Source organism: Triticum dicoccoides, chromosome 1B (genome assembly GCF_002162155.2).
Source record: "Triticum dicoccoides isolate Atlit2015 ecotype Zavitan chromosome 1B, WEW_v2.0, whole genome shotgun sequence".
Lineage (NCBI taxonomy): Eukaryota > Viridiplantae > Streptophyta > Magnoliopsida > Poales > Poaceae > Triticum > Triticum dicoccoides.
The window spans coordinates 672,026,902-672,040,343 of NC_041381.1; the positions used below are offsets into that span (position 1 = coordinate 672,026,902).

The 13,442-nt window shown below is 44.4% G+C and overlaps 1 protein-coding gene across 1 annotated transcript; it reads right to left on the bottom strand.

Moving 5' to 3' along the window:
- Positions 1 to 10,881: 10,881 nt before the first annotated feature.
- LOC119350876 (ethylene-responsive transcription factor ERF094-like) lies at positions 10,882 to 11,829 on the bottom strand. Its single transcript, XM_037618502.1, has one exon. It carries the CDS (start codon positions 11,827 to 11,829, stop codon positions 10,981 to 10,983), a length of 849 nt encoding a protein of 282 aa, XP_037474399.1. The 3' UTR covers positions 10,882 to 10,980.
- Between the last annotated feature and the right edge of the window lie 1,613 nt (positions 11,830 to 13,442).

Consider the following 13,442-nt stretch of genomic DNA (forward strand, 5'->3'; position numbering starts at 1 on the left):
TCTATCCCGATGATGAGTTCGTTGCCCCCAGCTGGATTCTTCATGAGCCCATCAAGCTCCATGTCAAGAGCCAATGGCCTAACACCACCACCAGTGCTGAGGCCGAGGCTGCCACGATGGATGTGGATGAGGATGAGATCGAGGAGGAGGAAGCTGATGAGGACAGTTCTGATGGATACACTCCTCCCTCTACTGAGCCCTCTTGGGGTAAGAAGCTGAACACGAAGATGAAGAAGTTGTTCTGCATGCAGACCAAGGAGCAGTACAGGGCCCACACTACTAGGGAAAAGCCTAGCAGCAGCGCGGGTTTTAGGCCTATCAGTAGCACAGGACGATGCGCTACTGATAAGGCGCTACAGCTAACATATAGCAGTAGCGCATGTCGTCCCACGCTACTGCTATACATGGATAGTTGTAGCACGCTTCAGGGAAGAGTGCTGCTGATATTATCTGCGGCGCTTTTTACGGGGAAGCACTACTAGTAAGGCGGCGCTACTGCTAACTTTCCCCCCTTGCTACTACTAGTTTCATTAGTTTTTTCCATGCATATTTGTTTTCTATTTGAATAGGCTTTATACAATAATATTTAGCATATCATACACATACAAATGTAATCATAGCATATACATACAACTAGTCTCATCAAATCATGTCATCATCATAATCATCATCCAACACAAAGTGGTCTCTCGGCATCATCTCGGAAATAGCGATACAAGTCTCAATTACTTGCAAGTACATCATCATCCATCTAAACAATGATATATGCGAGAAGAGCTATCACTTTGAGTGAGAGCAGAACTATGCAGTACATGAGTTCGTATCCCTCTCACGCATTAGCGTGAACCTAAACTAACTACTACCTGTCGCTCGGAAACCGGAAACCGGTACACCTGGGCCTGACACTCCGGCCACTCGTCGTATATATACTCCTAGCATAGCACTTATTCCCCATCGATGATCTATGCACCTGCATTGTCACATGAGTCAATGATATGCAACATATATAGTTGAGCAACAGAAAGAGACAGACTTGGCAAAAATAGAAACAACATATCATAAGCATAAATAACAAAGTTCATCATACCCAAAATTCCCTAACTAGAGTGATCTTCGCTAGTCGAGGAGGAGGACGGTTTAATTACATCACAAATAAAGTTTCACCGTGCATAACTCAAAGTTTTGTCATACAGAAAGTATGGACTAAACAGACACATTGTCATATATCGATAATCACTCCAACATGTCGTGCCATCCATCCATGTTAGGGAGATAGTCCCCGAGCTTAGTGAAAGGCTTCATGTCGAGACGCTAAGAGGCTACCCATGTTCGGACGTCTTCCCACGATATTTGTCCTTCTCCGTAGAACATCCCTGTTTTTCCGACGACCTCCTTCATGATGATTTGGGCAAGTTCGCACTGGATGTTATAGAACTCAGCTCGAAGTCTATGATCCTCGATATCTCCTACGTCCTTTGCCCATTGCAGAATATGGGCATCGCCGGATCTAGGTGACATGTGAAGGTTCTGGTGATCCCGTCTGTACTCCAGCATGTGGTGTACGACATAGAATCCATCATTAAGAGAATCGCTTGGTTGCTGGATGCAGCAGAAGTCGGTCTTATGGCTAAAGGCGAGCCTGCCGCCCCTTCTCTTCTTGTCCTTGACCTCTCCACCCCGTGCTTGGTAGTAAAACATAGCACTATCGAGAACATCCTTGATGTGGGTGTAATCCTTTTTGTGAATGTTCTTCAACGAGTCCAAGTAAAGAGCGTGGGAGTATCGGGGGTAGAGGATGATGAGGACAGCGCGCCCGCTGTTGCGCAAAATAAGTACACCTCAAATTAATTAGCCTCCACCGTGCAAATGAATGATTGAAATCGAAGGAAGGATAGCCACGCGGATGACTTACACAGGATGATAAGGCACGAGAATCGCCTCCTTGTCCTTATTGGCGAGCATGAAACTGACTATGTATTCCCTTGTGTATTCACAGTGCTTTGCGCAGACTCCCAAGAAGCCCTTGTGCATGTAGTACGGGTCAGTGACACAGATATGAGGTATCTGCTCAACCCCGATGATGTAGTTCATGTGCAAGGCATAAAGGCGGACAAACGTAAAATCCAACTTCTTCATGTGAAACATGTCGAATATGTAATCGAATCGAAGGAAGAACTTATTCGCGGGGAAGCAGCCGACGTACGACATTTGCCGCGGAACGTTAACCACGTAGAATGGGTATCCTGGATCTTTCGAGGCGATGAGGCCTTTCTCTATCCGCAGCACATCTTCATGAAGTCTCCTTAGATCGCCAAATCTGGCCCCTAGCGCTCTTGCAGGTAGGATTGGTTGACCGAGGATATGCCATTTATCCGCATCGGGGATATCTATATGGTCCTGAAGCCGAGGCTGCTGAGGTGGCTGGATCATAGAATCAACTTTTTTGCCTTTCCTCGCTCTCTTCCTAGACTTCTTTACTACCGGAAGGTCGTCCATAATACGTTCAGCCTACGGAGACGGCAATTCAGGCACCAACTCATGACGCTCAAACCCTGAGTAGGCGTCAGTATAGACATACTATTGAGTGCCATTGTCATCCTCATCCTCATCCATGGCGACGTCATCAACGACTAATGGAGCCTCCTCCTTACCCCATCCACTATCATCCAACCCGACACCCGACGCTAATTGGGTAGGTGGGGTGTTGATGTTCATACCTTGCTGAGGTTGCGTGCTCGTGGGTGTGCTCCCGGCCGCCTCCAGACGAAGCAGACTCTTTGGCCACAATAGGACACACGCATTGCAACAATGACCAAACCTCCGCGGGGCCTTGTCGTCATCCCCCAATAGTATCAGAAGAGGCAAATTCTCGTGGCCTGGTTTGGCACTGGCCACGGAAACCTTGAAGATGTTCGGGGGGATCGGTCAGCTGTGGAACAATGGTTTGCAGGAACGTTGACTCCTTCCCGATGCGGCAAATCCCGGGCACTCGATATGTCCTAGTTTGTAGCACAAGTCATGCCGAAATTCACGACAAATTTCGGCATGACCTTTGCTAAAAAGTGGACAAATCGAGAACCTGAAATTTGCCAGAACGGAAATAAATCAACATTCCGGCAAAACATAGGCCACTCAGCTTCATTCCCTGGAAACAGTGTTCAAATATCCCTCTTCGACACCGCAACACATGTCCAAATATACATGAGCAACCACATGTCCAAATTTCACAAGCTAATTCAAAAACGAAGTGTAGAAGAAAATTCATTTAACTACTAATAGAACAAAATTCAGTTAACTTTAGTGCTCTATAATGATGAAAGGAAAAAAATTCAGTTAACTACTAATTTCATTCATTTAGGTTATTCATTTAACTTCACCTAATTAACCTACTGTACCACTACTACTAGCAGCATTACTAACCTAATTAACCTAGGAAAACTCTACTGCCCTAACTGAAAAACATCTAATTAACATCTACTAGTACCACTACTGCCCTAACCTAATTAACATCTACTAGTATCACTATATACTACAAGCAGCATCTACCCTAATTAAACCCTACTGCCCTAACTAACTTTTGCTGTAAACCAAATTTTTTGCTCTAAACTAATTTTTGCTCTAACATCTACTACTTAACATCCTTTGCTCTAAACTAAATTTTTTGCTATAAACTAACTTTTTCTCTACTAATTTTTTCTCTAAAATGAAGAGAGAGGGGAGTGGGGGAGGGGTGGGGGACTTACAAAGAGGGGAGAGACGGTGGTGGGGAGGTGCTCAGTGACAGAGGCAGGAGCGGAGAGGGCGGGCTCGGGCACGGGTAACAGCGGTCCTGGGCAGGCTCGGGCGGCGGTGAGGTGGAGGGTGGCGACGGTGAGGTCGAGGGCGGCCTCGGGCGGCGACGGTGAGGCCGAGGGCGTCCTCGGGAGGTGGCGGTGAGGATGACGGCGGCCTCGGGGGGAGACGGTGAGGTTGCGGGCGTCCATGCTGGCAGGAGACGGCGACGAAGTGGGGCGACGGCGAATTGGGGAGACGGCGGCGAGGGCGAGGGATTTGGGGAAGAAGTGGTGGCCTGGGGGAGGGAAACCGCTGTTTAAGTGAAACGTAACGGTAGCGCGTTCCTGAAAACGCATTATAGCTAAGTTAGCTACAACGCGTTTCCAGAAACGTGCTACTGCTATTCCTTTCTCCTTTTTCCCTTTTTTCATTTATTTTTCTTTACATTTTATTTTTTTTCCTTTCTCCTTTTTCTATTTCTTTCATTTTCATTTATTTTTCTACTTATTTTTCATTTTATTTTATTTTCGTTAGCAGTAGCGCCTTACACATAAACGCGCTGCTACAAGAAATTAGCGGCTGCGCTATTTCTAAAAGAGCGCTACTACTATGTGTAGCCGATCGGCTTAGTGGTGGGAATTTTTGTAGTAGCGCTTTTACAGCGGGACGCGCTACTGCTATATATGTATCTGTAGCGCGGTTATTTCACGCGCTACTGCTGTCTAGCAGTAGCGCCCTTTTTAACACGCGCTACTGCTAAAGTTCTGTGTATAGGCTTTTCCCTAGTAGTGCCATGTTGACTCCAAGAAGAGTCACCAGCGTGATAAGAAGATATTGAGGACCTTTGGCGAGATTATCACCAGTGGCTCAGAGGAAGCCATCACTTTGGAGGCTGCCTGGATAGCCAAGCAGGGGTATCAGTGGACGGAGTCAGAGGAGGAGCCTATTCCCGCTGCCGAGTCCGACGAGGAGTCGTTCTCAGCCTGAGCTACCACCTGTGTCGTAGGTGTCCTCTCTGCCTTTTTGGTGTCTTGATGCCAAAGGGGGAGAGAGTGAAGGATTTGTGCGTCTTGTGTCGTGTGTTTCGCTTTGTCGCTTTGCTTTAGGTCTGTTGAACCTCGTTTGCTTTGGTTTGGTTTGTGCTCGTAAGACCAAGTTATCTATCATATGGTGTAAGACATATGCACTCTATCGTATCTTATTGTCTTTCTTACTTAGTTATATCCATCATCTTGCCTACTTGCTTAGTGTTAGTTATATTGTTGCAAGAGATGCCTTGTCTATAAAATATAGGGGGAGTGTTGATCCTAGTATGTGTGTGTCGTGCAGTCCAAAGCACATCTCTAGAGTGCACACATCTAGGGGGAGCCCATCTATACTTTGTAGATGGTGGGTTTTGCCGTTGCTTCATTTTATATCCCTATGTGCAATTCTCGTATTATCATCAATCCACCAAAAAGGGGGAGATTATAAGGGCATATTTATCCCTTAGTAGTTTTGGTGATTGATGATAATGCTTTTGCGTACTAATCGTGTGCATTGAGCATTTCGGATATATCATGTCTAAACACAAGACGATTTGGTGCCCCTCAAAGACTATTGAAGACGGCGTTTCCCTATGTTTCTTTTCGATGGATTTGAGTCGTAGGAAAGCCGCACTATTAAGAGGGTGTCCGCGTTGGAAAGGTTTGGGTGGAATATCACGTACACATGTTCCTTTTGCACCACATTTCCTTTGGCTATTTGGAGCATCCTACGTCCTTCCATGTCTAGGCAAAATGAAGGATTCCTATTGTTGCTGAACTAAGACAGGCGGTAGTACTGCTCCCCAGAGCAGTACTACCGCTGGCACTTGCGGTAGTACCGGGCTCCTGCATGGTAGTACTGTAGGTGCTCACGGTAGTACGGTAGGTGCTCACGGTAGTACCGCTCCTTGGGAACGGTAGTACCGTGGCCTCAGGCCAGGTTCAGTTGCTCAAGCGGTAGTAGGGGTGGATGTAATTTCTTTACATCCGTGTCATACGCGGTAGTACCGCGCCCTCGGCGCGTTAGTACCATGAGCTCTGGTCAGGCACAACAATACAAGCGGATGTAGGGGAGGATGTAATATTTTACATCGCCCTACACGGTAGTACCGCACCAAGCTTGCGGTAGTACCGTGTCGGATTTTTATATAGACCTAAACTCAGCGGTAGTAGTCATGGATGTAATTTTTTATGTCCATGCCCGCTCTGGATTGACTATCCCTGCCTTGCGGTAGTACCGCAAGGGGCGCGGTAGTACCGCGCCAGCGGTTCTACCGCTCCTTGTCATTACACAGCAGGTCTAGTCTTGGCCCCTGTCGTGCCAGCGGTAGTACCGCGGTCCCCCGCAGTAGTACCGTAGGCCCGTGCGGTAGTACCGCTTGTATGGTGCAGTAGTACCGCGCGTCGCAGGCTGAGTTGGTGGATAACGGTTGGATTTGTTCTTCCACTATAAAAAGGGGTGTCTTCTTGTCCGAGTTGACCACTCTTCCATCCCCAAGCTCCATTGATGCTCTAAGCTCCATTTTCGTCCGATCTCTCTCCCTAGCCAATCAAACTTGTTGATTCTCTAGGGATTGGTTGAGAAGGCCTCGATCTACACTTCCACCAAGAGAAATTTGATTCCCCCCACTAATCCCTTGTGGATCTTGTTACTTTTGGGTGTTTGAGCACACTAGACGGTTGAGGTCACCGCGGAGCCATAGTCCATTGTGGTGAAGCTTCGTGGTGTCGCTGGGAGCCTCCAATTAAGTTGTGGAGCTTGTCCCAACCTTGTTTGTAAAGGTTCGGTCGCCGCCTCCAAGGGCACCAATAGTGGAATCACGGCATCTCGCATTATGTGAGGGCGTGAGGATAATATGGTGGCCCTAGTGGCTTGTTGGGGAGCATTGTGCCTCCACACCGCTCCAACGGAGACGTACTTCCCCTCAAAGGGAAGGAACTTCGGTAACACATCCTCGTCTCCATCGGTTCCACTCTTGGTTATTTCTTACCTTTACTTGTGCAAGCTATATTGTGTTCTATCCTTTGCTTGCTTGTGTGTTTATTGTTGTTGCATCATATAGGTTGCTCACCTAGTTGCATACATAGACAATCTACTTTGATGCAAAGTTTAATTTGGTAAAGAAAAGCTAAAAATTGTTAGTTGCCTATTCACCCCCCCCCCTCTAGTCAACTATATCGATCCTTTGAACTGAAATACTTGCTTATACTACTAATCCTACTGTGCTTACTACTTACATTGAGAAACCTCCCTTCCCTGTTAGGATTAAGAAACATGCTAAGGCTACAAATGTGGTTCATAAGAGTAATATTAAGAGACCTAAACCCGCTAAGAATATTAAAGTAGAATCCTCTGTTGCAATGGTTAAAGATCGCTTGGTTGATAATATTGATGGACATGTTATTTATTTCTGTGATGAAGCTGCTAGAATTGCTAAACCTATTAGAAATAAATGGGATGAGCTAGATAAGAATAAGAAAGTTGTTGGCATGCCTGTTGTTTCTATTAAAGATTGGATATCATTGTTATGATGGTCTATGTGATATGGGTGCTAGTAGAAGTGCTATTTATTTTTGTCTCCATCAAAAAGTCATGCATGATATTTCACCTGTCGAGCTAAAAAATATTGATGTTACTATTAAGCTTGCTCACAGGGATAACATTTCACCTCTTGGGATTGTTAGAGATGTTGAAGTCTTGTGTGGTAAGATCAAATACCCTACTGATTTCTTAGATCTTGTATCACAACAATATAATTTTTGTCCCATCATATTTGGTAGACCATTCTTGAATACTGTTAATGCTGAGATTGATTGTGTTAAGGAAAAAGTTAAGGTTAATTTTGGTGATCTCATGAATTTAATATTTTTATGTTCACTAGAAAACCTCAATTAAGACGATATTATTAGTCTTGCTTCTATTGTCGTGCCTCCTACTGATATTTTAGAGCAATATTTGTGAGAACATGAAGATGATATGCATATGAATGAAAGAAATAAAATAGATGAAATATTATTTATGCATGCACCTATCCAAGCATAATTTGCTTGTTAAAATGCTGGGATATCCTCCACCACCTAAGGGTGATCCGATGTTTGAATTAAAAAAACTCCCAAATACTTCGATATATGCTTATCTAGATGAGAAGAAGATATATCCTATTATTATCAATGCTAACCTTTCAACACATGAAGACAAAATATTATTAAAAACCTCAAGGAAACACCGCACATAACTTGGATATACTCTGGATGATCTTAAGGGCATTAGCCACACTCTGTGCCCATAGAAAATTAATATGGAACCTAATGCTAAATCCGTTGTTGATCATCAATGTTGCTTAAATCCTAACACGAAGGATGTGGTAAGAACGAAAATATTAAAGCTTCTGGAGGCAGTATAATTTATCCTATAGCTGGTAGTACATGGGTAAGTCTAGTTTATTGTGTCCCTAAGATGGGTGGCATTACTGTTGTTCCTAATGATAAAAATGAAGTTATCCCACAAAGAGTTGTCACTGGTTATAGAATGGTAATTGATTTTGGAAACTGGATAAAGCTACGAGGAAAGATCATTATCATTTTCCTTTTGGTGATCAAATGTTAGAATGATTGTCTAAGCATACACGTTTTTGTTTTTTGATGGATATTCTGGGTTTTTTTCAAATACATGTGTCACTAGAAGATCAAGAAAAAACTACTTTTACTTTCCCCTTTGAAACTTATTCTTATAGATATATGCCTTTTAGTTTCTATAATTTACCTGATATACTTTTCAAAGATGTGTGGCTGCTATATTCTTTGATTTCTGTGTAAAAAATTGTTGAGGTCATCATGGATGATTTTTCTGTATACTGTACTTCTTTTTGATGACTGTTTGAGCAATCTTGATAGAGTTTTGTAGGGATGTGAAGAGATTAATCTTGTTTTGAACCGGGAGAAGTGACATTTTATGGTGAATGAAGGTATAGTCCTCGGTCATAAAATTTATGAAAGAGGCGTTGAAGTAGACAAAGCTAAAGTTGATGCAATTGAGAAAATGTCATGTCCTAAAGATATAAGAGGTATAAGAAGCATCCTTGGTCATGCTGGTTTCTATAGAAGGTTCATTAATGACTTTTCTAAAATTTCTAGACCTCTTACTTATCTCTTACCAAAAGACATTTCATTTTTTATGATGATTGCGTAGAAGCCTTTGAAATACTTAAGAAAGCTTTGATGTCTGCTCCTATTGTTCAACCACCTAATTGGAATTTATCCTTTCAAATTATGTGTGATGCTAGTGATTATGCTATAGGTGTTGTTCTTTGTCAAAGAGTTGATAAGAAATCAAGTGTTATCCATTATGCTAGTAAGACCTTGGACACCGCCCTGAAAAATTATGCAACTACTAAAAAAGAATTTCTAGCTGTTGTGTTTGCTTGTGATAAGTTCAGGCCCTATATTATTAATTCTAAAGTTACTATCCACATTGATCATACTGCTATTAAATATCTCATGGATAAGAAAGATGCTAAACCTGGGTTAATTAGGTGGTTTCTTTTATTACAAGAGATTGATTTGCATATTGTTGATAAAAAGGGAGCTGGTAATCCTGTCCCAGATAATTTGTCTAGGATGGAAAATATTCTTAATGACCCAAGACTTGTTAATGATAATTTTTCTAATGAGCAATTAGTTGTTATAAATGCTTTCTCTTCTCATGATAACCCTTGGTATGCATATTATGTTAATTTCATTGTTGTTAAATATATATCGTCCAATTACACATACCAACAAAGAAAAAGTTCTTTGATTAAACATTACTTTTGGGATGGACCACATTTATATAAAGGAGTAGATGGTGTTATTAGACGTTGTGTACCTGAACATGAGCAGGAACAAATCTTGAGGAAGTGCCACTCTGATGCATACGGAGGGCACCATGCTGAAGGCAGAACTGCACACAAGGTATTGCAATCTGATTTTTATTGCCCTACTCTCTTCAAAGATGCACATAAGTTTGTCTTTTCTTGCAATGAATGTCAAAAAGTTGAAAATATTAGTAGACGTCGGGAAGTGACTATGAATTATTCACTTGTTATTGAACTGTTTTATGTTAAAGGGGTTCTGATTATAGGGATGTCTATTTTCATGCACATCATTGCTTAGTCCTCCTCAGTTTTGCCCACGCTCATTTGCAGTCATTATTTTCCCCTCTACCGTGCGGCCCACCCTTACAAAAGCCCAAACAGGGGTTTGCCGTCAAATTCTTTGACCGTCCTGGCGCGGTTACTGACGCGTGGGATACCCCTTGTCAGTGGCAACGTGGTCGTAGGTGGGCTCAGTTACTGACGTGTGGGACACCCCTTACGGGCCCATCTGTCAGGGTGAGTGGTGCATGAACTTGGGACAACTGAAGTTTAAATTTCAAACCATTTGCTATGAATGGTCCACATTGCAAGTTTGACCATATTTAAAAAAGCAAAGAAAATAAAAAAAGCCTCAAAATTGAAATGCCTTTGCATTGAGTCATCTTATGTACACTAGTTGGTGGAAAAAAGAATAAACTTGCAATACAACAAGTTTGCAAAAAAAAAAACATTCACAAAATGACCTATTTAGTATGAATTTGCATGGAGTTGAAGGCATATGCATATGGAAATGACCACCACAGTCCATGAGAATATATCCAAAATTGGCACAGCTATGGGCATTACCATTGTGAGCATTTTGTATAAGCAGAGATCCTTTTCTTTTCACATCCCGCGTTACGGCCATGTAAGACGAGCTAGTGTGATTTTCGTGTAGTGTGTAAATTAGGTCGTCTGTGTAAAACTGATCCCAATTGTTGGCGGTTCCCGCAATATCGTCACCAAGGGAAGGTCAAGGGCTGTCAAGCTTTCAGATCACCTTCCTCTTTGAAGGAACTATGCGTGCAAATTCGGTGTGTTGCAAATGGGTGTCAACCAAAGATGAGTACACATATATGAACACACTAGAAGTAGCACCTAATCAATTGCACATACATGTGCTTACTTTACAATCAATCATATCTTTGTGCATACAAATTACTAGAACTGAAATTAGACCAGCAGGAGATCACTGCAGCTAGCTTTGCTTTCTCCTATCATCCATACACAAATTAACATACTCCAATATAATCACACCTAATTATCTAACTACTTGATCATCACCACCATCATAGCACAGGCGGGAACAAGTAGTCCCAATACTCGCCACCAATCTCCTCCAACTCTATCACTCGATTCACAGCTCCTCCGACGTCTGCGCTCATCACACGCCGATCTTGCACCGCTGGTGTCCCGTGACCTCTCCGTGAGTTGGTGAAAGACACCATCTGATCGGAGCTTCTTCCATTTCCATACACCGCCGTGAGATCAGCGTCGACCGTTCTTGCATGGTCGGTGGCGGTACTGCTTCTCCTTCTCCTCTTTCGGCGGCTCGTGGAATGCTCGCCGGCGCCGGCGGCGTCCAGGAGCTGACCGTTGTCGTGCTCCAGGTCGAGACGGCGCTGCACCTTCTCGATCGGGAAGTTGAGGTGCGCGCGGGGCCCGCGCATGCGCAGCGCCGCCACGTCGTAGGCGAGCGCGGCCTCGTCCGCCGTGGCGAACGTGCCTAGCCACACCCGCGCGCCCCGCCGCCGCGTGTCCCTGATCTCCGCCGCGTACTTGCCCCACGGCCGCCGCCGCACGCCCCTGTAGCTCTTGGGAGACGCGGCCTTGGCCTTGCTGCCGGCAGCGCTCTGCTGGCCTTCTCCTCGAGGCGAGGCCGCCGCGAGCGGCGGCTGCTCGGCGACGGGCGGTGTGACCGCGTCCGCCACGCTGAGCAGCTCGTCCCACTCCTCGGCTCCCATGGAGATCCACCTCCCCAGGCTCGGCAGCCGCTGCAGGATCTCGGCTCCGGCCTGATCCACGAAAGATGTCGACGACGCGGGCATCGGCGTGCACCCTGTCGGCGTCTCGGTCATGATGGTCGCCCACACGTCCTCCAGGATGTTGCTTGTGTCTCGCGGCGCTCCGATCGCCATGGCTAGCCGAATAACAATCTCTGTGATAACGCTGCGCGGGGTTTATAACTTTATATACGTCGAAATGATCTGCCGAGCAAGCTCGTGGTGTCACGGTTGACACGGCCTGGCAGTTGGCGATTGCCGGCGCTGCAAGTCAGAGCGTGGCCGAAGTGCGAAGGAAGCCATAGCTTAGCTGGGTTGCAATGCAGAACGTACGAGTAGTGTAAACTTAAGCCCATGCAATTCAACCGCCGCGCCGCCGCGCAAGATCTCTGCAGGAATTCAGGGATGTTCGTATTCGTACGTGCGCATGTGCATGGTGCCTTGCGACCGCCGGCTTTCTGCACGGGATATGCTTTCTTTATCCCAGTAGGGACTAGGGTTGACTAATCGCATGGCTAACCACGTAGAGTAGTAATGTGATGCATGGGTCAGCTCACTGCGGCATTTCTGCTCTGCCCACACATTTGTTCTAGTAGTAGCTTATAAAATTAGTACTTATTTTTTGTTATTTTTATTGCCAAGAAAACAAATATCCTGTACTTGTACCTGTTGGTCGTATAGAGTTGCAGACTTTCAGTTTTATGAAAATTGATGCAATTTGGTGTGGTTTAGTCACAACTGAACTATGAAGAGAATTTGACTGACTGCTGATATTTTAGTGTTCTCTGATCAGTCATGTATTGTAGTTACGACTAAACTATTAGCATTCCCATACAACATCCCCATCAATTCTCCAAAACAATAAGCTAAAACATCCTGGACCCTGGACCTTGATTAGTTAAGTACCTGATTCCCTTCATGGCCAAGGAAAGCCTGCTAATGATTGGGTCATCAAGACATCAACACCGTAGAGGTCTGATTTGAATCCAGTTGCTTGACTATTCTAGAAAAATCCAGTTTCCTGGCTGCTCTAGAAAAAAATCCAGTTGCTTGATAGATTTGCTTCACAAGCCATGCATGCAACGCAAGTCATGCATCCAACGTAGACCCACTTGCTCCCATCATTGCGTTCACATTGACATATCTCTCAACGTTGGTCCTACTCTTATCTTTGAACGCGCTCGTCGATTAGTTGCTAAAAATCTTAAAGTCAATCCTTGTTTGACAAGTTAAATACCCTTACAAGATCACTCAACCTGAACATTTATTCTTCTTCTTGCGGTTGTTCTACAGGGACACGTACGCATGCATGGATGCAAGTTGAATTGCATTGCTTGATTCTGTATTAGCTGGATTAATCAAATACCGTCAGCTGGATTAATCTCTGCTTCAGTTGGAAGTTAGCTGGATTAATCAAATACCTTTATGCTTGACCATTTCGAGTCGGATCTACTTCACTGAAATTTGAAGCTGGAAACAGTGTACTTTCCCCGCAAGAGTTAAAGGAAAGAGAAAGAAACAGTGTACTAGAAGCTCTGGTTTCAAATGTAAATATCAATATTCCACTGGAGCTTTAATTATGCTTTTTGTGTGAAAGTGATCAAATATACTGTAAAAGTTCACTAGATATACAAAGTATCTCGAATATAATAAAAATTACATCGAGATTCCAAGACCACTGAACGGCCACACGCGTCGTTGTCGCCACTCTCCTACTAGAGCCGGCTTAAACTGACAGGGAGTCTTCA

Bases quoted from the DNA above. Each gene is read 5' to 3' on its own strand.
- LOC119350876 (XM_037618502.1), bottom strand. From the start codon at position 11,829: ATGGCGATCGGAGCGCCGCGAGACACAAGCAACATCCTGGAGGACGTG.